This window comes from Natrix helvetica (genome assembly GCF_964273705.1).
Source record: "Natrix helvetica genome assembly, chromosome: 2".
NCBI classification, from domain to species: domain Eukaryota; kingdom Metazoa; phylum Chordata; class Lepidosauria; order Squamata; family Natricidae; genus Natrix; species Natrix helvetica.
In genome coordinates this window covers 110,916,686-110,941,595 of record NC_138552.1, presented here as the reverse complement: position 1 = coordinate 110,941,595, position 24,910 = coordinate 110,916,686, and the positions used below count along the sequence as shown (strand labels likewise).

The following is a 24,910-nucleotide window of genomic DNA, read 5'->3' as shown; positions in this document are numbered from 1 at the left end:
AGAAAATAAAGAGGGAGCAAAGGAGCAAGTAGTTGCGAATTGAATTAACCATGCAGGCTTTCAATGGGCTGGGGGTGGGGGTGGGGGTAGGTGGTTTACCAGCACAACCTACATCAGGGGTGTCCAAACTTTAAGACTTGTGGACTTCAACTCCCAGAATTCCCCAGCCAGCAGAGCTGGCTGGGGAATTCTGGGAGTTGAAGTCCACAAGTCTTAAAGTTGCCAAGTTTGGACACCCCTGACCTACATATTCCAAATTAGACTGAGTGTTTTAGACATGTGAGGGCTTGATCTTTATAGGCTAAGCATCCATCATGCCTGATGTGCAGGTGAATAAAATAGACCCCGTGTTAAGAAGTTCTACCATCCAGCTGCATTCAAGTATATGGAAGATACTTATAGGATGGGAGAGGTGTTTGTGGGATCCACTGGAGGGCAAGGATTAATTTCATCTTCATACAAACACACACACACAACCGTCAAGAGCCAAGCCATTTTCACTTTGCACGTGGTGGTGCTACTTAATGAGCCTTTAGCTACACGAGTGGAAACACGGCTTGGTTTTCATCTTTACAGGCTACTAGATAGAAATTGTTTGAAATTTTGGTTTTTCCAGGCCATGTTGTCAACCAGGGAGTTCAGGCAATTAAATGCTGGAAAGTTAAGCTACTCTCTCTCTCATTCCGTGAGCAACTTTTCTCCGTGATGAGGGTGAACAAAAGCGGACACAGAAGTGTTCTCACTGATGCACACTTCCACTCTATCCTGAGAGTTTCCACAGCTCAGAACCTAACTCCAAACATGGATGAACTTGTAGCCAATAAAAGATGCCAAGCATCCAGCTCGAACAAAATAGAATGAGACAGAGAGAATGAAAAAGCTTATGTTTGTTCTTTGTTTTAAATTTGTTTTTGCAGATTTATTTGAAATATTTGTTCATATTTGAAAAGTTAATCCTGTTCCGTCCACGTTAATACATTCCTGAATTAATATGATACAATAGTCTTACATGCAGCTGGCCCTTTGAAGGCAACCATAATGCTGATGCAGTGAAAGTTTGTAGGAAGCAGTTTCCTACAAGTCCAACTTCTGCCTTGAATGATCTCTGGAGAGGAGGAGAGGATGGTGGGGAAGCAGCATGAGGAAAGGCTGCCCCAACAAGCTAGCATCTTTACCACTCATAAACAGGGATTCCCTTTTGAGAAGGGCCAGCCTCCCTCATGCAGGACCGGGACTACTGCTCCCCTGCCGCCTCTGCTTGCTCTCCAGAGATTTGTCAAGGCAGAAGTTGGACTCGGAGGAAACTACTTCGTGCAAATGTTCTCCTCTACATTTCCACACACAGCAGTGGCATCCTCCCACTCCTCCTTTGCTGGGAGGGTGCACCGTCTAGACAGGGAAATATCAACGATGTCTGGGATTGGGAGAAGAACATCACCAAATTGTCCCCGCATCAAGTTAGCCCATAATACTTGTTCCATCCCAAGTCAGCCACGCCCAGTGAGCGGTGTCAAACTGGCCATGCCCACCCAATCGGCCACACTCTCCCAGTCACCCATGCCCAGCTGGTTCCCTGAGGCCAACCATAGCCCTGATGTGGCCCTCCATGCAATCGAGTTTGTCACCTCTGATCTAGGGTAAGAAGAGACTTCACTAGATACCAGGTAGAAGGGGTCAGGAAGAGAAGACAATCTGCAAATGCAAAGTGTCCTCAACAACCATCTCAAGCCTTAAAGCCAAAGACTCTGCGGTTTAATAACATTTAAGAGATTAGAATGTCCTTGCATTTCATTTCAAAAACATGTAATAACTCAGCAGTAGTGGGCAGAGGGAAGAGAAGAGATAGAAGCAAATAGCCTTGAGTATGAAGACACTCCCACTTGGCCAAGGCTGTCCAGTTGCAACCTCCCCCTTTCTGCTGCGTTCGTTCTTTCTGTCTCTTTTTCTCTTTTGTTTCAGGAGGAACAGCAACTCTTGCAGCATCTCCTTGCACATAACCATGTCCTTAGGAGGAATGAGATGTCTAGTGACTGGTGCTGGTGGGTTCCTGGGTCAAAGGATTGTTTGCCAGCTGCTGACAGAAAAGGAGAGTTTGGCCGAAGTCAGACTCTTGGACAAAACCATCAGGATTGAAGCACTCCAGGATTTTGAAAGTAAGTAAGGTTGTTGAAAGGAGAGAGTAATTTGGATGCCCAAGAAGAAATACCCAAATCCACATCGTGGAAGCTCCTCATGCAGAGGACTCCACTTTGCTCAGGTGGCACCTCAGTTTCTCAACCAAGCCACTTCAGGTGGCTTGTCTCCAGTTTTTTAAACACAGAGAATAGCTAATAAGCTATAATTAATAACTTATCCTTGGCATTTTAGAAGAAATGTTTCTTCTATGGAGGATCATTTTATCATCTGAGCCTCAGCCTGAAATCTGAAGAACTGTAAGCTCAGCCCATCCCGCCCTTCCTTTGACATTAGCCAGACTAAATTAGATAATTAACATTTATTATTAATATGTCTATGTAACATTTCTGCTAAGAGATCTGTCAACAGTATCTAGGATATTTTTCGTGACATTTCAATTTTAATTGAAGGGAACTGTACATAGTATGCATGTAGAAATGCAAATTGGATTAGAAGATTAGCTTTAAAGAAAGGATAGACGTCATTTCTCTGATGCCCAAAATAGTGGTACGCATAAGCTTGTGCACAAATCCAGATTTAACAAAAAATGAAAATCAGATATTGTTTGCACTGTTAATAGAAAAAAAGGCTTAAAAGTAAGCTTTATGTATTTAAAGTACTATACGACAACTAAAAATAGGAATATATCTGGTATATGGATTTGCACAGCTCCTGCTCAGCCTTCATATTCCTGAAGATATCTGGTTGTTAACTACTGTAAATGGGTTTGCTTTCTTTTTTTTCTTCCATTCCTTCCCACTCCTGGCAAAACCTTATTCTTTTGGTGTAGAGGATCCAGGGAAAACATACAGTTCCGTCCGTTCCTTAGCAAACATTCAAGAGTCTCATTGGTATTCCTGACCTCAGCAACTGCCCGTAGTTTGGTAGGAAGCTTAGCTATCACTTCACAGGGAGAAAACTAAAAGGATCCTGACAAAGGTCTGCTTTGCGTCCAGAAACAAGTCACCACAGGCATGAACATTGCAACTCTGTCAATCAATAGTGATAGGTAGTCTCCTATTATCTTGGGATCGGAAATAGAAATACAGGCATCAAAAATCATGTCTAAAATGGAATGCAAAAATATTTATATTTTTTGGAATATATTTCCTAGGCAGAATGCTGAATATATTTATTCCAATCTATTACTGAGGCTGGGAGAACTATGGGTATAATGTAAATCCACTGGGGCTTTACAGTAGTTAATATTTTTATAAATGTTATTAAGTAAGATATATTCCTTATTCTTGTTCATTTCTAAGAAATTTTGTCAGCAAACGCAAATGGCATCTTTTATGCAGTCAGTACAATCATTTATATAACAAGCTGTAGTATAACTAATGTTTTTTATAGCACAGAATATGCAATGTACGTATTATGCTGTTGACAGAAAATGCTCAGTTTAATGCATGTTTCCTCAGAGGATTAGTAAAGATATTCAAAACTATCAACTGCCTGGTTTGTAAAAAAGGAACCTGTTCCAATTAGCTGGCCTAGCCGATTTATAGTCCCATTTTTAACCTCCTGGCAAACATCTTATTCTGGGGTTTTTTAGGGGTAGTTTTTAATTCTCTAATGCTAATTTTAATTATTACTGTACAGTTTATATGTTACCTCCTCCATCTATATTTATCTATATTTATGTATTTATATTGTTGTTTTAATATGACTGTACACCGCCCCGAGTCCTTTCTGGGAGAGGGCGCGGTTTATAAATTAAATAAAAGTAAAGTAAAGTAAAGTTTGTTTGCTCAGCAAGTTCCACAGATTTTGTCTCTCAGGTTGCAGCTGTAATGGTCCTGGGCAGTGGTAAAATCTAAACATTTTTGCCACCGGTTCTGTGGGCGTGGATTGGTGGTGGGGGTCATGTGACTGGGTGGGCATGGCCAACTTTTTCTCACTTTTTAAAGCATTTTTTTCCTATTCTTCGCCCGAACTGGCAGGAAAAAAATACTTTAAAAAGTTTTTAAAATGGTTCAGAGATTGCACAGATCAGCTGTGAATTGCGCGATCGTCGAATCCTCTTTATTTCACTTTTTAAAGCATCTTTTCCTGCCTGTTCGGGCGAATAGGTAGGGAAAAAATGCTTTTAAAAAGTGGAAAAAATGTTCCATGACAATCAGTTGTGCCGCGTGATCGTTGAAACCTTCCCCCCCCCCTACTTTTTAAAGTATTTTTAAACTACCTATTCACCCAAACCGGCAGGGAAAAAATGCTTTAAAGGGGGGGGGGTGTTCCAATGATTGCGTGGCACAACTGAGTGACACAGAACCTTTTTTTTCATTTTTAAAGCTTTTTTTTTACTACCAGTTGAGGTGAACTGGTCAGAACTAGTAGTATTTCACCCCTGGTTCTGGGGCCAAAGCTTCAGACCCTGCCATCACTGAGTTTCCATAGGTCCTAGCTTGGCCCAAGGTCTCTTTCTCTGACCTTTTGTAATAAGAAAAGAGGGTCAGCAATTCCTATGATCCTTAGAGCCTTAAATCCTGCTATTTGCTCCAACCTCCAGTCAATGTGCTAAAGAGACACCTTGTTTTGGAACACACGTCCTTTGCCCTTAAGCTCATTGGTTGAGACCGAGCCTATCCTTGTGCATGGAGCCACAGATATCTTCAGGTAGCGACTTCTCTTCAGGTAAGATGGAGGGCCACAGTTAATTGTAGACTTGAGTCAGGGTTTCTCTTTCAATGGCATTGAATAAAATTGTTTTTTCAGCACAAAGGCAGAGGCAGCTTAGTGGCAGCTAAACTGGGAGTTTCCATTGCTGCTCTGCCCCGCGCAGGGGTGGGTTCCTGCCAGTTCTATCCTCTTCTATAGAAGAGGTTCCACAAATCAATAGTGCCGTTTAGAACCGGTTCCAGCTCCCTCCCCCCGCCCGTCCGCACATCAACAAGATGAAGAGTGAGAGGAGGAATTCTGGGAGTTGAAGTCCACAAGTCTTAAAGCTGTCAAGTTTGAACACCCCTGGGGTTTTTTTTCTAAAGGGTTAGGGGTGCAAGGGTCTTGTAACTTGACAGCTTTAAGATTTGCACGCTTCAATGCCAGAGTTCCTGAGCCAACATGACTGGAGGAGGAATTCTGGGAGTTGAAGTCCACAAATCTTAAAGATGTCAAGTTTGAACACCCCTCGGTTTTTTTTTCTAAAGGGTTAGGGGTGCAAGGGTCTTGCAACTGGACAGCTTTAAGACTTTTGCGTGCTTCAAATGCCAGAGTTTCTGAGACAACATTTTGGTTGCTAAGCAAGAGTGTTGTTAAATGAGTATTGTTTCACCACATTTTACAAGTTGGCCACACTCACCCAGTCACATGGCTGGCAAGCCACTCCCATCTGGTTACATGGCTGGTAAGCCATTCCCACCCGGTCACATGACTGGCAAGCCACTCCCACAAAGCAGGCCACACCTACAGAAGAGGTTCTAAAAAAAATTGAAACCCACCACTGGCCCCCCGCCCTATGTTTTTCTTTGTTATTTGACTAGATGGCTGGTGGGAAATAAAACTTAGCAGCATGGGGAGAGGGGAGGAGAGGGAGGAGACCTTATTTCTCCCCCTGCTCTAAAGATGGTCTGCATTGCTTGCTTTATAGTGAATGTAAGGAAGGTAAATGTAGGTCATTATTTATTGGGTGTTTTTCTTCTTCCAGAAGTGAAGAGTAACACCCTCTTGACAGTCCTACAAGGGGATATCCGGGATCTGGCGCTTCTTGAAACTGCAGTCCATGGAGTCTCGCTTGTCATCCATGCAGCTTGCATCATTGATCCCCGGGGGTTCATTGATCGACAGACCCTCTGGGATGTCAATGTGAGGGGTAAGGTTGGATGACCTTTGAGGCCGAGCCAGAGAGCGGAGCTTGCAAAGAAATTTTAAGTTCTTCTCGGACTGCACTGGCAGGTGGTGAATGGGCTGCTCCCATCCTTATTAGGGATAACAGTCAGGTGCCTCTCTTCATGGGCAGCGTCCGGATAGCAGACTGAGAGAAGGATTCACCTCCTCCTTCCACTATAGCTGGGATTGTTCTCTTTGTGTGGATAAGTGTCTGTTTAAGAAGAAAAGTTATGTAAGACATTACATGTGTGCATAGATATGCATTTGCACAAACCCCACAAAGTTGCCTGGGAGGAAAATATCTTTCTTAATGTCTCACATGGCAAAAAGACAGGCATCAGATAACCCTATGCACATCCTTTGTTTTCTATAAGAAACCCAGAACAAGTAACTTTAAACTGGCCCCACACAAGCTTCGTAAAGCAGGCAGCATGTATTTTATTCCATTCTGCCTAGACAAGTCCCTGCAGTTTTCTTGCAGAAGTGGTTTGTCGTTGCCGTCTTTCTAGAGCTGAGAGAAAGTGACTGCTAGCCCAGGTTCACCCATCTGGCTTTGTATCTAAAGCAGGACTAGAACTCTCTGTCTCCCAGTTTCTAACCTGATGCACTTAGCCAGGGGTTAGAAAGTCAAACCCTCCTCTTTCTCTGTATATACAGGTAGTCCTCGACTTACGATCACAACTGAGCCCAAAATTTCTGTAGTTCAGTGAGACATTTGTTAAGTCAGTTTTGTCCCATTTTAGTGTGACTTTTCTTGCCACACTTGTGAATCACTGCAGTTGATAAGTTAGTGAGCTGGTTGTTAAGTGAATCTGGCTTTCCCATTGACTTTGCTTGTCAGAAGTTTGCAAAAGGTGATCACATGAGCCCAGGATGCTGCAATGGTCATAAGTATGAACCAGTTGCCAAGCATTTGAATTTTGATCACATGATCATGGGGATGCTGCAAGGGTTGTAACTGTGAAAAATGGTCATAAGTCACTTTTTTCAGTGCCATTGTAATTTTGAACAGTCACTAAATCAACTATTGTAAGTTGAGGACTACTGTATATGTGTGTCCAAACACACAAAGAAACCCAAACAATCTCAATGTATAGAATGTTCTTTCTTTCTTTCTTTCTTTCTTTCTTTCTTTCTTTCTTTCTTTCTTTCTTTCTTTCTTTCTTTCTTTCTTTCTTTCTTTCTTTCTCCCCCTGAGAGAGAGGGGGGGACTGACTTTCATTTTAAAAATCAACTATATAATATAATCAGGCAAGAAATCCAGAGACAGTGAATTCTAGTCTTGTCTTAGGTATAAAGCTAGCTAGGTGACCTTGGGCCATTCTTTTACCCAGGCAATGTTAAACACTTCTGAAAATCTTGCCAAGAAAACCACAGAGAATAGTCCAGGCAGTCATCAGGACTTAATCCTGACTTGGACAGACAGACAGACAGCCAGACAGCCAGACAGCCAGACAGCCAGACAGCCAGACAGCCAGACAGCCAGACAGCCAGACAGCCAGACAGCCAGACAGCCAGACAGCCAGACAGCCAGACAGCCAGACAGCCAGACAGCCAGACAGCCAGACAGCCAGACAGCCAGACAGCCAGACAGCCAGACAGCCAGACAGCCAGACAGCCAGACAGCCAGACAGCCAGACAGCCAGACAGCCAGACAGCCAGACAGCCAGACAGCCAGACAGCCAGACAGCCAGACAGCCAGACAGCCAGACAGCCAGACAGCCAGACAGCCAGACAGCCAGACAGCCAGACAGCCAGACAGCCAGACAGCCAGACAGCCAGACAGCCAGACAGCCAGACAGCCAGACAGCCAGACAGCCAGACAGCCAGACAGCCAGACAGCCAGACAGCCAGACAGCCAGACAGCCAGACAGCCAGACAGCCAGACAGCCAGACAGCCAGACAGCCAGACAGCCAGACAGCCAGACAGCCAGACAGCCAGACAGCCAGACAGCCAGACAGCCAGACAGCCAGACAGCCAGACAGCCAGACAGCCAGACAGCCAGACAGCCAGACAGCCAGACAGCCAGACAGCCAGACAGCCAGACAGCCAGACAGCCAGACAGCCAGACAGCCAGACAGCCAGACAGCCAGACAGCCAGACAGCCAGACAGCCAGACAGCCAGACAGCCAGACAGCCAGACAGCCAGACAGCCAGACAGCCAGACAGCCAGACAGCCAGACAGCCAGACAGCCAGACAGCCAGACAGCCAGACAGCCAGACAGCCAGACAGCCAGACAGCCAGACAGCCAGACAGCCAGACAGCCAGACAGCCAGACAGCCAGACAGCCAGACAGCCAGACAGCCAGACAGCCAGACAGCCAGACAGCCAGACAGCCAGACAGCCAGACAGCCAGACAGCCAGACAGCCAGACAGCCAGACAGCCAGACAGCCAGACAGCCAGACAGCCAGACAGCCAGACAGCCAGACAGCCAGACAGCCAGACAGCCAGACAGCCAGACAGCCAGACAGCCAGACAGCCAGACAGCCAGACAGCCAGACAGCCAGACAGCCAGACAGCCAGACAGCCAGACAGCCAGACAGCCAGACAGCCAGACAGCCAGACAGCCAGACAGCCAGACAGCCAGACAGCCAGACAGCCAGACAGCCAGACAGCCAGACAGCCAGACAGCCAGACAGCCAGACAGCCAGACAGCCAGACAGCCAGACAGCCAGACAGCCAGACAGCCAGACAGCCAGACAGCCAGACAGCCAGACAGCCAGACAGCCAGACAGCCAGACAGCCAGACAGCCAGACAGCCAGACAGCCAGACAGCCAGACAGCCAGACAGCCAGACAGCCAGACAGCCAGACAGCCAGACAGCCAGACAGCCAGACAGCCAGACAGCCAGACAGCCAGACAGCCAGACAGCCAGACAGCCAGACAGCCAGACAGCCAGACAGCCAGACAGCCAGACAGCCAGACAGCCAGACAGCCAGACAGCCAGACAGCCAGACAGCCAGACAGCCAGACAGCCAGACAGCCAGACAGCCAGACAGCCAGACAGCCAGACAGCCAGACAGCCAGACAGCCAGACAGCCAGACAGCCAGACAGCCAGACAGCCAGACAGCCAGACAGCCAGACAGCCAGACAGCCAGACAGCCAGACAGCCAGACAGCCAGACAGCCAGACAGCCAGACAGCCAGACAGCCAGACAGCCAGACAGCCAGACAGCCAGACAGCCAGACAGCCAGACAGCCAGACAGCCAGACAGCCAGACAGCCAGACAGCCAGACAGCCAGACAGCCAGACAGCCAGACAGCCAGACAGCCAGACAGCCAGACAGCCAGACAGCCAGACAGCCAGACAGCCAGACAGCCAGACAGCCAGACAGCCAGACAGCCAGACAGCCAGACAGCCAGACAGCCAGACAGCCAGACAGCCAGACAGCCAGACAGCCAGACAGCCAGACAGCCAGCCAGCCAGCCAGCCAGCCAGCCAGCCAGCCAGCCAGCCAGCCAGCCAGCCAGCCAGCCAGCCAGCCAGCCAGCCAGCCAGCCAGCCAGCCAGCCAGCCAGCCAGCCAGCCAGCCAGCCAGCCAGCCAGCCAGCCAGCCAGCCAGCCAGCCAGCCAGCCAGCCAGCCAGCCAGCCAGCCAGCCAGCCAGCCAGCCAGCCAGCCAGCCAGCCAGCCAGCCAGCCAGCCAGCCAGCCAGCCAGCCAGCCAGCCAGCCAGCCAGCCAGCCAGCCAGCCAGCCAGCCAGCCAGCCAGCCAGCCAGCCAGCCAGCCAGCCAGCCAGCCAGCCAGCCAGCCAGCCAGCCAGCCAGCCAGCCAGCCAGCCAGCCAGCCAGCCAGCCAGCCAGCCAGCCAGCCAGCCAGCCAGCCAGCCAGCCAGCCAGCCAGCCAGCCAGCCAGCCAGCCAGCCAGCCAGCCAGCCAGCCAGCCAGCCAGCCAGCCAGCCAGCCAGCCAGCCAGCCAGCCAGCCAGCCAGCCAGCCAGCCAGCCAGCCAGCCAGCCAGCCAGCCAGCCAGCCAGCCAGCCAGCCAGCCAGCCAGCCAGCCAGCCAGCCAGCCAGCCAGCCAGCCAGCCAGCCAGCCAGCCAGCCAGCCAGCCAGCCAGCCAGCCAGCCAGCCAGCCAGCCAGCCAGCCAGCCAGCCAGCCAGCCAGCCAGCCAGCCAGCCAGCCAGCCAGCCAGCCAGCCAGCCAGCCAGCCAGCCAGCCAGCCAGCCAGCCAGCCAGCCAGCCAGCCAGCCAGCCAGCCAGCCAGCCAGCCAGCCAGCCAGCCAGCCAGCCAGCCAGCCAGCCAGCCAGCCAGCCAGCCAGCCAGCCAGCCAGCCAGCCAGCCAGCCAGCCAGCCAGCCAGCCAGCCAGCCAGCCAGCCAGCCAGCCAGCCAGCCAGCCAGCCAGCCAGCCAGCCAGCCAGCCAGCCAGCCAGCCAGCCAGCCAGCCAGCCAGCCAGCCAGCCAGCCAGCCAGCCAGCCAGCCAGCCAGCCAGCCAGCCAGCCAGCCAGCCAGCCAGCCAGCCAGCCAGCCAGCCAGCCAGCCAGCCAGCCAGCCAGCCAGCCAGCCAGCCAGCCAGCCAGCCAGCCAGCCAGCCAGCCAGCCAGCCAGCCAGCCAGCCAGCCAGCCAGCCAGCCAGCCAGCCAGCCAGCCAGCCAGCCAGCCAGCCAGCCAGCCAGCCAGCCAGCCAGCCAGCCAGCCAGCCAGCCAGCCAGCCAGCCAGCCAGCCAGCCAGCCAGCCAGCCAGCCAGCCAGCCAGCCAGCCAGCCAGCCAGCCAGCCAGCCAGCCAGCCAGCCAGCCAGCCAGCCAGCCAGCCAGCCAGCCAGCCAGCCAGCCAGCCAGCCAGCCAGCCAGCCAGCCAGCCAGCCAGCCAGCCAGCCAGCCAGCCAGCCAGCCAGCCAGCCAGCCAGCCAGCCAGCCAGCCAGCCAGCCAGCCAGCCAGCCAGCCAGCCAGCCAGCCAGCCAGCCAGCCAGCCAGCCAGCCAGCCAGCCAGCCAGCCAGCCAGCCAGCCAGCCAGCCAGCCAGCCAGCCAGCCAGCCAGCCAGCCAGCCAGCCAGCCAGCCAGCCAGCCAGCCAGCCAGCCAGCCAGCCAGCCAGCCAGCCAGCCAGCCAGCCAGCCAGCCAGCCAGCCAGCCAGCCAGCCAGCCAGCCAGCCAGCCAGCCAGCCAGCCAGCCAGCCAGCCAGCCAGCCAGCCAGCCAGCCAGCCAGCCAGCCAGCCAGCCAGCCAGCCAGCCAGCCAGCCAGCCAGCCAGCCAGCCAGCCAGCCAGCCAGCCAGCCAGCCAGCCAGCCAGCCAGCCAGCCAGCCAGCCAGCCAGCCAGCCAGCCAGCCAGCCAGCCAGCCAGCCAGCCAGCCAGCCAGCCAGCCAGCCAGCCAGCCAGCCAGCCAGCCAGCCAGCCAGCCAGCCAGCCAGCCAGCCAGCCAGCCAGCCAGCCAGCCAGCCAGCCAGCCAGCCAGCCAGCCAGCCAGCCAGCCAGCCAGCCAGCCAGCCAGCCAGCCAGCCAGCCAGCCAGCCAGCCAGCCAGCCAGCCAGCCAGCCAGCCAGCCAGCCAGCCAGCCAGCCAGCCAGCCAGCCAGCCAGCCAGCCAGCCAGCCAGCCAGCCAGCCAGCCAGCCAGCCAGCCAGCCAGCCAGCCAGCCAGCCAGCCAGCCAGCCAGCCAGCCAGCCAGCCAGCCAGCCAGCCAGCCAGCCAGCCAGCCAGCCAGCCAGCCAGCCAGCCAGCCAGCCAGCCAGCCAGCCAGCCAGCCAGCCAGCCAGCCAGCCAGCCAGCCAGCCAGCCAGCCAGCCAGCCAGCCAGCCAGCCAGCCAGCCAGCCAGCCAGCCAGCCAGCCAGCCAGCCAGCCAGCCAGCCAGCCAGCCAGCCAGCCAGCCAGCCAGCCAGCCAGCCAGCCAGCCAGCCAGCCAGCCAGCCAGCCAGCCAGCCAGCCAGCCAGCCAGCCAGCCAGCCAGCCAGCCAGCCAGCCAGCCAGCCAGCCAGCCAGCCAGCCAGCCAGCCAGCCAGCCAGCCAGCCAGCCAGCCAGCCAGCCAGCCAGCCAGCCAGCCAGCCAGCCAGCCAGCCAGCCAGCCAGCCAGCCAGCCAGCCAGCCAGCCAGCCAGCCAGCCAGCCAGCCAGCCAGCCAGCCAGCCAGCCAGCCAGCCAGCCAGCCAGCCAGCCAGCCAGCCAGCCAGCCAGCCAGCCAGCCAGCCAGCCAGCCAGCCAGCCAGCCAGCCAGCCAGCCAGCCAGCCAGCCAGCCAGCCAGCCAGCCAGCCAGCCAGCCAGCCAGCCAGCCAGCCAGCCAGCCAGCCAGCCAGCCAGCCAGCCAGCCAGCCAGCCAGCCAGCCAGCCAGCCAGCCAGCCAGCCAGCCAGCCAGCCAGCCAGCCAGCCAGCCAGCCAGCCAGCCAGCCAGCCAGCCAGCCAGCCAGCCAGCCAGCCAGCCAGCCAGCCAGCCAGCCAGCCAGCCAGCCAGCCAGCCAGCCAGCCAGCCAGCCAGCCAGCCAGCCAGCCAGCCAGCCAGCCAGCCAGCCAGCCAGCCAGCCAGCCAGCCAGCCAGCCAGCATCACCAAATTAGCTAATGCAGGCACATGGCCAAATCAAGATCCATTTTCATTTTATAGAAAAGATAAACCCAATCTTTCAGATCAAGAATAATCCTGGTCAGGAATCTTATTATTTATTGTTTATTATTTTACTTATATCTTTGTTTTCATCCTTCTTTATTATTTTTTATAAATAACCTAAGGCGATGATCATACCTAATAAGTCTTAAAATATTTAATAGGGCCTATGAAGTGGTCCACAGTCCTGATATCTGTGCCTCATGCAGAATTATGTGCCATAAATGCCAAGGCCCATCTTCTCACCACAATTGACATTTCCCAGAACCATGCATATTCATAACTGTTTGTAATGAGTGAACGAAATTAGTTCCTTCATTGGTTTATTTTGACACAGATTGCCATCAATGTGATTATGTCAGTAAAATCAGTAGTATCAGAGCAGTAAAGTAATTTTTAAAACACTATTTCATCAGAAACAAAATCAGAAATGTGTCTATTTTTTCAATAAAGAAGATAGCATTCAGTCCTAGGTTAAAGAGAAATAGTAATGGAAAATAAGTAGATTAAATTATAGGCAACCTATCTGAAACAGCACCATTCTTGGGAAATGCATGCAATCTTCATTTTAAAAGATCCTGTTAGAGTCTAAAGCTTCCAATACATATTTGATTGCAGGGTGGAGGAGAGATATTCAGTGAGGTCCTTCAGACATAAGACCTAGAAAGAAGGAGGACGCTAAGAAACAGAGGGAAAAATATAAAAGCCTCCTTTAAATATTTCACTGTAGTTCTGGGGCTGTGAAAGTTCTTCTAGGAACCTTGGCTCCCATTTATGCACAAAAAGAAGGGTTTTCTAGCAATACTTGCAAAAACAAAAGTATCAGACCTGCATCAACTTGGGCTTCTACGGTAAATAAAAACGATCCTTAACTCCATTTGTTGAGGATGATATAGTCTAGATTAGAAGGCGGCAGTTCTGACAAACAGGCTGAGAGGCCCTTTGTGGCATCAATTTATACGATGATGTTCTCGGCGGGGGGGAGAGGGGGAGGAATAGCAACCACGTCAGCCTTTGTAACATTGCTAACATTTCCCTTTTTCTGAAGGTACACAGCTGCTGCTGGAGGCCTGCCTCCGCAATGATGTCCAGTATTTTATTTATACCAGCAGCCTGGAGGTGACAGGCCCGAACAGCAGAGGAGATCCCATCTATGATGGTGATGAAGACACCCTATATCAGACGACCCGAGGCCAGCCCTACGCTGAAACTAAACGAGAGGCAGAGAAATGTGTCCTGGAGTTGGATAGCTTGCCGCTCAAGGGGGGAAATAGTTTTGTGACATGTGCTTTGAGGTCCATGTACATCTATGGAGAAGGCAGTCCTTTCCTTCTGGGTCACCTTGATACAAGCATCCAGAACAATAATGTATTTTTGAGGCAGTCTAGGAAAGAGGCAATTGTAAATCCTGTCTATGTGGGAAATGTTGCTTGGGCTCATATCCAAGTGGCTAAAGCCATGAGGAACCCAACGAAAGTGAAACAGGTCCGAGGGCGTTTCTACTACATCTCAGATGATTCTCCCCACACGAGCTATTCCGACTTCAATTATGAGCTGACAAAGGAGTTGGGGTTTGGTGTTGAACCCAAACCTGTGATGCCCATCACACTTTTATATTATTATGCTCTGTTCCTGGAGATTGTGAGCTTCTTGCTCAAACCTTTCTTCAAATATGTTCCTTCTATTAATCATTTCCTTGTAATCCTGCTCAACACCCCTTTCAGTTTTTCTTACAAGAAAGCACAAAGGGATTTTAACTATACTCCTCGCTACTCATGGGAAGAAGCCAAGCAGCGCACAAGTCAGTGGATTGCTGACATAATCCCCCTGAGGGCAGCATACCTGAAAAGCAAGACTACCTGAATGCCAGAAAAGTCTATTCTTTAAAATAAGAGTATCAAATCAATTTTTTATTATGACCACAGACCAGTATTACTAAGAGTGTCAAAATATCTAAAATGGAAAAGCATACTGAAAACTTGAATAAATTTCCCATGTTGTATACTGTATATATTTGCACCTCTAAAATATCAGATGAGCATCCCTCCTGACTTCTCACCATTTTTAATATCCACTTAAGTTGAGTTCCTGTCAGCATTTGACATCCTAATTCCAGAGTATTGTGAAAATTTCATTCTCCTTTGGGAATGAACGAAGATGTTGATAGGCTCAGTTTGTTGAGCATCTTTTAAGTCCATGCAGTTTCACACTCACATCAATTTTGGTCCACACACACCAGATAAATAACCTAGCACATCATGAACAACCATCCAAGGATCCCATGCTCACATGTCTCTAAACATGGCCTGAACATGCTATGGTAATTGTTTTTATATGACACAACCTCATGATGTTGCCTTCATTTCATCTCTAGTACGCAGCTGGGGCAGCTTGAAATCATATTTATCTCTTCCACTTATAGTATTTTCCTCTTCTCCTGATGCAATCATTGCCAGGGACACAAATGGGGAACAATGTTGGTGATGACATAGCTGAAGGATTAGCCAGCTCTCATTCTCTACTTTAGCCTGTTGTGGGAATGTTCCATCTCCTCCAGTCACTGTGATCTCTCCTTCAATACCTGCTTTCTCCACAGGCAGCTGCCAGGGTAACTCTTATCTTGAAAAACATCTCTAGCCCTCAGAGGTGGGATTCAAATTTTTTTACTACTGGTTCTGTGGGCGTGGCTTGGTGGGCGTGGTGTGGCTTGGTGGGCGTGGCAGGGGAAGATTACTGCAAAATCCCCATTCCCTCCTGATCAGATGGGACTCGGGAGTCAGAGAATAGATGGGGGCGGGGCCAGTAAGAGGTGGTATTTGCTGGTTCTCAAACTACTCAAAAGTTTGCTACTAGTTCTCCAGAACTGGTCAGAATCTGCTCAATACTATCTCTGCTAGGCCTCTTTCTTTCTTAAAAAAAATAGGACTACTGCAGTGCTCCACTGCGCTCTGCAAAAGAACAAGGACAATGGTAGAACAGCAAATCTCCTTCATCATTTCCTTGCTGAAAAGAGCCTTACTTACTAATGGCAGCTCCTCACCCAGAAAATGTTGCAATTTAGGGCCTGCTTTGGGGTGCTGGAAGTGCTGTGGGTCGCTCTCAACTCTGCTGCTAGGGGAACATCCATTGCTTCAATTCAATTCAATTTATTTGATTTCTAGACCGCCCCCTCTCCCCAAAGGGACTCGGGGCGGTGTACAGGCACCAAATTGAAAAACCATACACATAAGAATAAATACCATTAAAATCAAATTAAACCTTAACCCCTGTACAAATTTATAAAAATTAAAACTCGGCCTAAAACCCACCCGTAAAATTTAAAAATACAGACTGAGGTGGGAGAGCTGGAATTAGGCCAGGCCAGCTAAATTGAACAGGTGAGTTTATTGTCCAAGCAATAATTGAGGCTGAAGCAGGAAGGAACAGTAAGCTTGCCCACCTGCTTCAGGATGAGGTGGGGGTATTGTAGTTTGCAGTGCTACCCCTCTATGTGAGACCCTCTTTCTTCTCTTGTCAGCTGCCTTGATAGCAAAGCCAAGGTACCTCTTGCAGCTGACAGGAGATGAGGAAGAAGAATAGTTGCAAGAATTGTTGCTTTCTTGGGGGAATCAGGATCAAGAACAATCTAGTGAATACCATGTCTGCTTAGCAGTGGTGACCCACCATGAGTGTCTTTCCCTCCCTTTGTCCACCATGCAACAAGCCTGTTCCCAGCTCCAAGCATCTCAGAACATCAGAGACTGCTTTTTTCCTGCCCAGGTGCAAAATTATCACCAGAGCTTCTATTGTCCCTTTGCAGAGGCTTCCTTTGAGATACAAGATACAGGAGGAAGGAGCACATGGGGAGGGGGAGCGGTGGGGAGGCGAGGAATAGATATAGGAGGGAGAGGCATGCTTAAGAAAATGCCTTGGTTTTTGAGGCTTTGGTGGGATATCTTTAACCTGCCACACAATCAGCTCCAATACTGCTGGTCTTTATAAAGGATGTCAAGACTGGTGGTTGCCCCAGGTCTCTAGATCCTGATAGGTTGGAGCCCCTATTGATGATGTCATTTCTGTTTGGGTTGCCATTTTATTATTTTATTGTGGCTTATTGCAGGGGTGTCCAAACTTGGGAACTTTAAGACTTGTGGACTTCAACTCCCAGAATTCCCCAGCCGGCTGGCTGGGGAATTCTGGGAGTTGAAGTCCACAAGTCTTAAAGTTCCCAAGTTTGGACACCCCTGGCTTATTGGTTTATGGTTTGGGTTTTTTTACATTTTTGTTATTGTTGTTAAGTTCTGCTGAATCAAAACCCTGAAAGAAAGGATGTAAGTGCACAACCTTTTTAAAACTGAAAGAAAACTGGAAATATCTCTCTATGCTTTTCTACTTTTTAAAATTAATTTCTGCCTAAAGACCTGAAGGGCCAGTTTGGAGAGAAATAATAATAGAGAAAATCTATGCAATTGCTAAAACTATATCAATTTAAAAACATATAATCAATTTTTTTCTGAGAATATTTTTAGATTTTTCTTTTTAAAATACAAAACCTGTGCTGGATTTTTTTTAAAGTATCTTGCTGTTGGAAGAAATGTCGTTCTGGGTTAAGTTCCAAGTGGGGGAAAAGATACTGGAAACATGGAGGTTGCTTGGAAAGATGGTTTAATGGTGGACAGGATCACATTGCTTGAGATCCTGAACAGAAAAAAAGGGGGGGAGGGTCACATGTTTCCAGATGTTGGGTGAAGAAGAAAAAGGGCCGAGATGCTGAAAGTTCTTGGCTTTATGCTGTCTCTGGCCTTTGATCTTGAGCTTGTATTCTGATTGGTTGTCAGACTCCCATGGGGCCATGCAGGGACAACTCTCTAGGCCAGTGGTTCTCAACCTGTCAGTGGGACTCCTTTGGGGGTCGAACGACCCTTTCACAGGGGTCACCTAAGACCATCGGAAAACACATATTTTCGATGGTCTTGGGAACCACCCATTTTATGGTTGGGGGTCACCACAACATGAGGAACTGTATTAAAGGGTTGCAGCATTGGGAAGGTTGAGAACCACTGCTCTAGGCTGTGTTTTGAGTCCAAGTTTGGTTGAGCATTGCTTCTTCCCAACTGCCCTGAGGTGACATGGGTAAAGGGCTAATACTATCATGCCTTAATCCCATCACCCTGGAGCTGATGCTCAGCCAATCTTTGTTATGTAGACTAGCCCAGGCTTCAATGGCTCATTGACAAAGGAGGGGGGCAGGAAGCTGCAGGGAGCTACTTTGTCTTTAAAAACATATTTCTCCCTTTTTACATCCAGGGAAATATAATATTCTGCCTTTTCAATATTTCCCAGGATATTTCATTTTTCTAGGAGAGGGGTGGGTGTGGGTGCTAACTTCCTACACTGCCAAGCTGGATACTGTAATGTTGCAGGCTTTTGAAAATCTGCACATCCTATTTCTAAATCAGATCAAAGGCTAGAACCTCAGTTAATATGTTAATACAGAACTTTACTTGGAACTTTCTAAAAGAAGAATCCAAATTATTTATTGCTTCATGAATTGCCACAAGCTTAATTCTGAAAAGATTATTCTAAGTTTCAAACATACCTTCTCTCAAAAAAAACCCAAACCTTCAGCATATGCTTCAAGTTGCTTTTCACTTGGTATTAGCAAGACATCTTATATTGATTTGATGGAAATCAATTAGCAATTTCTCAATAGCTTCCTAGTGATTTGAGTCTAACAAAGCTAAATATACAATATTTCAATAATATTGGTACTCAAGAAGCTATTGCTGTATTCAACATAAGGCACAGGGCATTTCCTCTTCTAGGTTCTTGGGATATGTTGTAGAAGATAATTGAAAACAAGTGAACATTTCTAGATGCTTAGATTTGTAATCAACTATTCCAGGAAAAGTTCCCTCAGCTGTTTATGGGCAGAAGTACAACTATTTATAAATTGTGCTTACAGGTAAGAGGAATGACATGATTATGGCTCTTGGCTTTTTCTTTCTTTTTACATGAAATGCTTTGTAGAACCACATGGCTCTACAGGAAGTGCTATAAAAGAAAAGCCACCTCTGCAAAGCCATTACTTTACTGCCTATCATTTATGACATATTTGTCTTCACATGAAGAGCTTCCAATTTTACGAATCAAAAAGCATGACATTACCTAGAAAGCAAGTTATTTGCATCTCTCTATTCTTAGTCTATTCATAGCCAGTTTTTTTTTTCTGCTGAATGCTTATGAAAAAAATTCTAAACATCAACACTCAATTTCAACCAAGAAAGCAGTAAAGGAATGAAAGCTGGAATGACAAATTAGTGAGAGAAAGAAAACTCAAAATCTGCATCTAATTTTCCCTCTACCTACCCACTGAGTTTGGCATTGATATGAAAGGAGAAATTTTCCATCTGGAGATGAAAAAGGATAATTTTCAAAAGTGGCATTGGAATTCAACTACATGTAGTCCCCGACCACGACTATAACTGGGAGCAGAATTTTGGTTGTCATTACAATTGTAAGTTGAGGCACTCACGTGACAGGGCCCGATTTTATAACTGTTTTTAGAGTAGTCGTTAAGTGAATCATGCTGTTATAAATCCAAATCATGTGTTTGTTAAATGATTCACACGGCCAAGAAGGCAAACCTCTCTTTGCATTGTTATGCTATGTGAGGCCTATGTGAAGATCTCATCTCCACAACTGGACCTCTTTTGGGTTAGAACCATCTAATTATGCTACAAATGGAGAGACCACCCAAAAGAACACAAGCCTTAATACTGAAGCTGAGATTTCGTCTATAGCAGAGAAGTCCCATAAATAGCACTGAGGATGTTACCTAATTTGGGTAATGAAACTTACGCACAAGAGAATACAGGAGAGAAGCCATTTCTTTGTGCTGTGTGTGCGGAAATCGTCAGTCAAAACTCTCATCTAGTCAGTCACCAGAGAACTCACACTCTTTGAATGTGGAGAGTGTGGCAAAAGTTTCCAGGATTGTTGAAACTTCATGCAGCACCAGAGAACCCACCCAATGAGAATGCCTTGGGTGTAGGAAAGGCTTTATTCAAAGTTCACACCTCACAAAGCACTGGAAAACCCATGTTGGGAGAAATTCTTTTAAGTATCCTGAACGAGGGAGAGACTTCCATTACAAGGCTCAACTCGTTTTGGCTCAACGCGTGCCAAAAGCGGGGGGAGCGCAGGGGGGTCATGCACAGGCTGCACCCATAATGCAATGCGTGACCCCCAGCGCACATGCACCCATGACAGGCGCAACCCCCCCCCCATTTTTGCATGCTTTTTTTGCCCTCCCCAGACTCCAGAGGCTTTATAGAAGCCTGGGGAGGGCAAAAACAGCCTTCCCCCCCTCCCGGAGGCCCTTCAGAGGCTTCAGGAGCTTCTCTGAAGCCTCCAGAGCACAAAAAAACAGCCCTATGGGCAAACCAGAAGTTTGGGAACAGACTTCTGGTTTGCTCATAGGGCTGGTTTAAGCCCTCTGGAGCCTTCAGGGGCCTTCCAGAGGCTTCCCTGAAGGTTCCAGAGGACGAAAAACGACCCTACAAGCAAACTGGAAGTCCTTTAAACCGGCCCTATGAGCAAACCGGAAGTCCGTTCCTGAACTTTGCCCATAGGGCTGGTTTTTTGCGCTCTGGAGGCTTCAGGGAAGCTCCTTAAGCCTCCAGAGGGCCTCCGCAGGGGGCGGGGGAGGCTGTTTTCATCCTCCTCGGGCTCCTATAAAGCCTCTGGAGCCTGGGGAGGGTGAAAAATGGCCTCAAAAAAAAAAGGCTAAAGTCAACTGGCCAGCGCGCACATGCCAGCCAAAGGACTTTGGAAGTTTCTAGTCCAACCTGCTCAAGACAGGAGACATTATACCATACCAGTCAAATGGATGTCCACTTTATTTTTGAAAACCTCAGTGATGAAACACCCACAACTCTGGGAAGCAAGCTGTAGAATAGGCGAAGAAGCAGACGGACGCCGTGAGGAGAATTAGGAACGCTTTAATTGAACAAACTATCAACAGGGAAAATACAGGAGAGAAGCAGAAGCTGTCCCTGCTTGACAGCTATTTATATGAAGCTGTCAAGCAGGGAGACCAATCAGAATGCAGGGATTGCCCACGTTTAGCCAAGCCGCGTCTTAACCAATCAGACGCGGCTTGGCTGTTGCGGGCAGACACAGAGGAAACTCCTGACGTCACTGCCAGGATTCTACACAAGCTATTCTATTGATTAATTTTTCTCACTATCAGAAAATTTCTCTTTACTTCTAGGTTAGATTTTTCTTTAACTAGCTTTCACGCATTACTTCTTGTCCTCCCTCCTGGTGCTTTGGAGAATAAGTCAATCCCCTGTTCTCTGTGATAGTCGCTCAAGCACTGGAAGTTATGATACCACTAATCCTTCTCTTTGATAAGCTAGACATACTTAGCTCCCTCAACTGTTTATCATATGGTTCAGCCTCCATACCCCTAACATCTTTGTTGCTCTTTTTTGCACCCTTTCTGGGGTCTCAGCATCCTTTCTGTATCATGGTAAATAGGTTTGTCTGGGTAAAATCTCTTCCTGCACATTGTCTGAATCAGAGATGGTATTCAGCTGGTTCTCTCAGGTTCGGGGGAACTGGTAGCGGTGGCTGCAGGAGGCTCTGCTCCCCCGCATGCACAGAAACGTCTGGGTGGGTGGGCGGAGCTTCCTTGCCACCACTACTACCAGTTTGCTCGATCCAGGCCGAACCAGGAGCAACCCACCTCTGAATAATTTTCTTTCATTTTGAAAACGCATACTGCATTGCAATTAATGAATAAACAATGATAGAAAAGCTTTAAGGGAATGAAGTCAATTTAGCCCCTTCTTTTAGTTTTATTCCAGATATCACCTTGAGAAACCTAGCAACTATTCCAGCACCCCCAAGACAAGCATATATGAAATACGTAGCTGTATGAGAAAGCTACCCAGTGCCCTAAGAAAGGCATACTGCTCTGATTGAAGCATATAAAGGGAATTTATAAATACACAGTAAATGTCCCCAAATGGTTGGAGTTCAAAACAGACTGGAATCTACACTTTGGAATTTAATGGTGGTATATAAAAATAATAATCCTGTACCACTACCTTATCTGTTTTTCCCCTGCGTAAAAATATTCTTTATTTTAACCAATAACATCTTTGCTAAATATTTGCAAACTGAGTCGAGGGCAGGATTCATGTTAAAGTACAGAGCCAAGGATAGAGGTGGGGAGTCTATCCCTTTCCCTGCTTCTGCTTTTAAATTCCTTTCCCCAAGTGTCTTCTACCCTGAGTTGTATGTCACATATCAGGTTAGTAGAGAGAGAAGAAAGATGAAAGAGAAAAGCAGATCTTGTATATTTTTCACATCATTTGCTCACATTGTACCAGTGCAACAGGAGTCATAATTTCTACTCAGCTTTCAAGCCAAGGCAAAAATTGGACTCCTTCTCTTTTCTGACCAGAAAAACTAGGAAAAAATGATGAGTTGCCTAGTGAAGGTTCACTAAGTCCTACTACCACACCATCCTGCCATATTCTGCAAAGGAAACTGCAATTGGACAGACAAGCCGCTCCCAAAACTACAGAAAAAATAAGTAAGAAAAAATGGTTACAGTGAGGTGGCCAATGAATTTGCCATTAAAGATGAGCAAACCCCACCATACATAAGGGAAAAACAACAGTACTATAATAGGTGGAAATAACTTTCTTTGGGGGGGGAGGAATGAAGAAATGAATCTCCCACCTATGATCTCATAAAAGCCTTCTCTTTCTGAAGTGTCTGGGAGCACTAGGGGGCACAATCCCTCTTTTGATTCCATCCACAAGATGTGAGCTCAGAAATCCTACTTAGTATAAGATAGATGTGGTCATGCTATGGTAGCAACTTAAAATAGCTTTCAAATAACACACACACACACACACACACACACACACACACACACACACAATATTTCTATATTAAAATATAGAATGTATTTATTCTATATAGCATGTAGAATATCAAAATATTTTATGTAACTATATACAGTACACAAGAATGGGCAAATTGTGATCCTATAGATTTACTCAAGTACATCTTCCAGCATCCTTCATTATTAGGAATTCTGTCAATGGTTGTAGAAAAAGCAGAGTCTGGGTGAAGAGTCAACACAGGAATCAGCCTGGAGTCGTTATGTGCCCACAAATGATAGAAGTGTGTACATACACACACACCAGATTCCATTAGTTCTTATCTAGAGTCAATTTAGTTCTGTTCATTGGTTGACTAGTCTTGTGTATAGGCATGAAAAATAAATCAGCTTAACTGGAACTTAATGTGGTCCCAATTCTTCATGCCTGACAATGGTTGCTACAATGTATTGTTCCATAACCTCTGAAAGACTAGATCCCCATTACTGGGATATGGTAGATCACCATTTACTTTCTCCATTCCCTTGATTTTACTCTTAAGTTGAACACATACTGAGAATTTAGAATGTGTTCAGATAAGGACCCAGAAGTGGTAAGAATCCCTCTTAGAATTTGTTAGATCTGGAAAAGGGTATTTAAAAGATTTCCTGACATACATCTATTATCAACAATGGAATGACTGTATGTTAAGTTCATCCAGAAGAGAGAATCAAATCCAGTGTTACCAGAGAACCAGCTTTTTTTTTTCAACAGTGCATGGAAGTTGTTAAAAGATTTTAATCAAAGGTAATACGGCAGCAGCTAATGGGAAAAATACTTTTATAGTGGTACATTTCCAGCCTCAGCGAAGGATTGTACTATGTACATTATTTTTGAGGTCCATCAATACAATTGTATGCTCCCCATTAGAATGCTATATAATATCCTTGGTTCCTGTTTGCTACATGACTTCAAGGCCATTTTCAGTGTTTCAGCTCTTAAGGGAGTTGCTTTCAATATTCACTGATCAATTAGAAACATACAAAATGAAAGGACTAGAAATAAAAATAGATTTTGGGGTAAGCTCAGCTTAGCAAGCAAACACCCAAGAGTGTTTGCCATCTGCAAAAGAAGCAGCAAAATGTTAGTCCTTTTCTAGGCATGGAACAATACATGTACACAAAAGAAGACAATGCTTTTTAAATATTTATCTTTACACTTTGCAAGTCCCCAGCTTGCAAAAAATGGCACAGAAATGTAGCCATTTAATTAAATACATATTTTATTTATATCTAATTGAGGAATCACCAATTGCTACTCGAGGTAGCATATTAAAATGTAACCAGAATGCTCTGCATTCAAAGCTGTTTCCTCAACTATGCTAATTGTTATGACAAATCTTTTTTAACCTTTCAAGCAAAAAATGTGCTAGCACCATTAGGCAATAGGATTATAAAATTAAATAGGATAAAATAAATAGAGAATAATAGGTAAAATTGCACTGTATAAATGATTTGCACTTTAATTTCCATTTCTACTTTCAATCAGCGAGTGGATCTGTGGGTTTTATTCATGGATGAAATTGGATTTAAGTAAAAGGTGTGTTTTGGTAGAGTTTCTCAACCCTACAACTTTATGATGCATGGACTTCAACTCCCAGATTTCCCTACCTAGTCAATGAATCTTAAGATTGCTGAGGTTAAGAAACACTACTCTACTCAAAGTTAAAGCATTTTGGTTAAAAATATGGTGGGTTATTCAAAATATTTTGAAAAAGAGGATAAAGTTCACACCCCAGTTGTTTTTGTTAGGCATAGTTTCAGATTGTACTGTTATAGAGACTAATTTGATTTTGAACCTAACGACGGCAGCAAGATTGTTGGTGGCGCAATATTGGAAGAAGGAAGAGTTGCCCACTATCCAAGAATTAAAAGTAGTAAACTTAGCAGAGATGGCCAAAATTTCAGCGTATCTGAAGGACCACGCAGATGAGAAGTACAAGCTGGACTGGAGAAGATGGATTGACTATATTCAAAACAAATACCGGACTAAAAAATTTCAGTTAGCTTATGAATGAAGGCATAAGGAATGCTACAATTTATTTAAAGCTAGTTTAATAAAGGGGGAGTTAAAGCACAAGAATAGTAACATGTTAAAATTAGTTAGCTTATGTTAGCGTACGGTTGTTAAATGTTTATACCCTGTATTTTGCTTTGGGAGGTTGGGGGGGGGGGGGAGAGGGAAGGGAAAGGGGGGTGATAATTGTAAAACTTATTAAACAATTTTAATTAAAAAAATAAAGAAAAAAAAGAAAAAATAATAATAATAAAAAGAAACACTACTCTAATGTAAAAGTTTGGGACTAGAAGCAGGAAGGCCTAATATCTGATTTACTTTTAACCTTAGAGTCTATTTGGATGACTGGATGTATCTCTGCTCAACATACTCTATGGCAGTGATGGCTAACCTTTTTTGGATCATGTGCCA

At 47.1% G+C, this 24,910-nt stretch overlaps 1 protein-coding gene across 1 annotated transcript; it reads left to right on the top strand.

The window, feature by feature from the left end:
- Positions 1-1,408: 1,408 nt before the first annotated feature.
- Positions 1,409-14,536, top strand: HSD3B2 (hydroxy-delta-5-steroid dehydrogenase, 3 beta- and steroid delta-isomerase 2). Its single transcript, XM_081940674.1, has 3 exons — positions 1,409-2,153; positions 5,819-5,983; positions 13,591-14,536. The coding sequence occupies exons 1-3, from the start codon at positions 1,865-1,867 to the stop codon at positions 14,403-14,405; spliced, it is 1,269 nt and encodes a 422-aa protein (XP_081796800.1). The 5' UTR covers positions 1,409-1,864; the 3' UTR covers positions 14,406-14,536.
- The last annotated feature ends 10,374 nt before the right edge of the window (positions 14,537-24,910 follow it).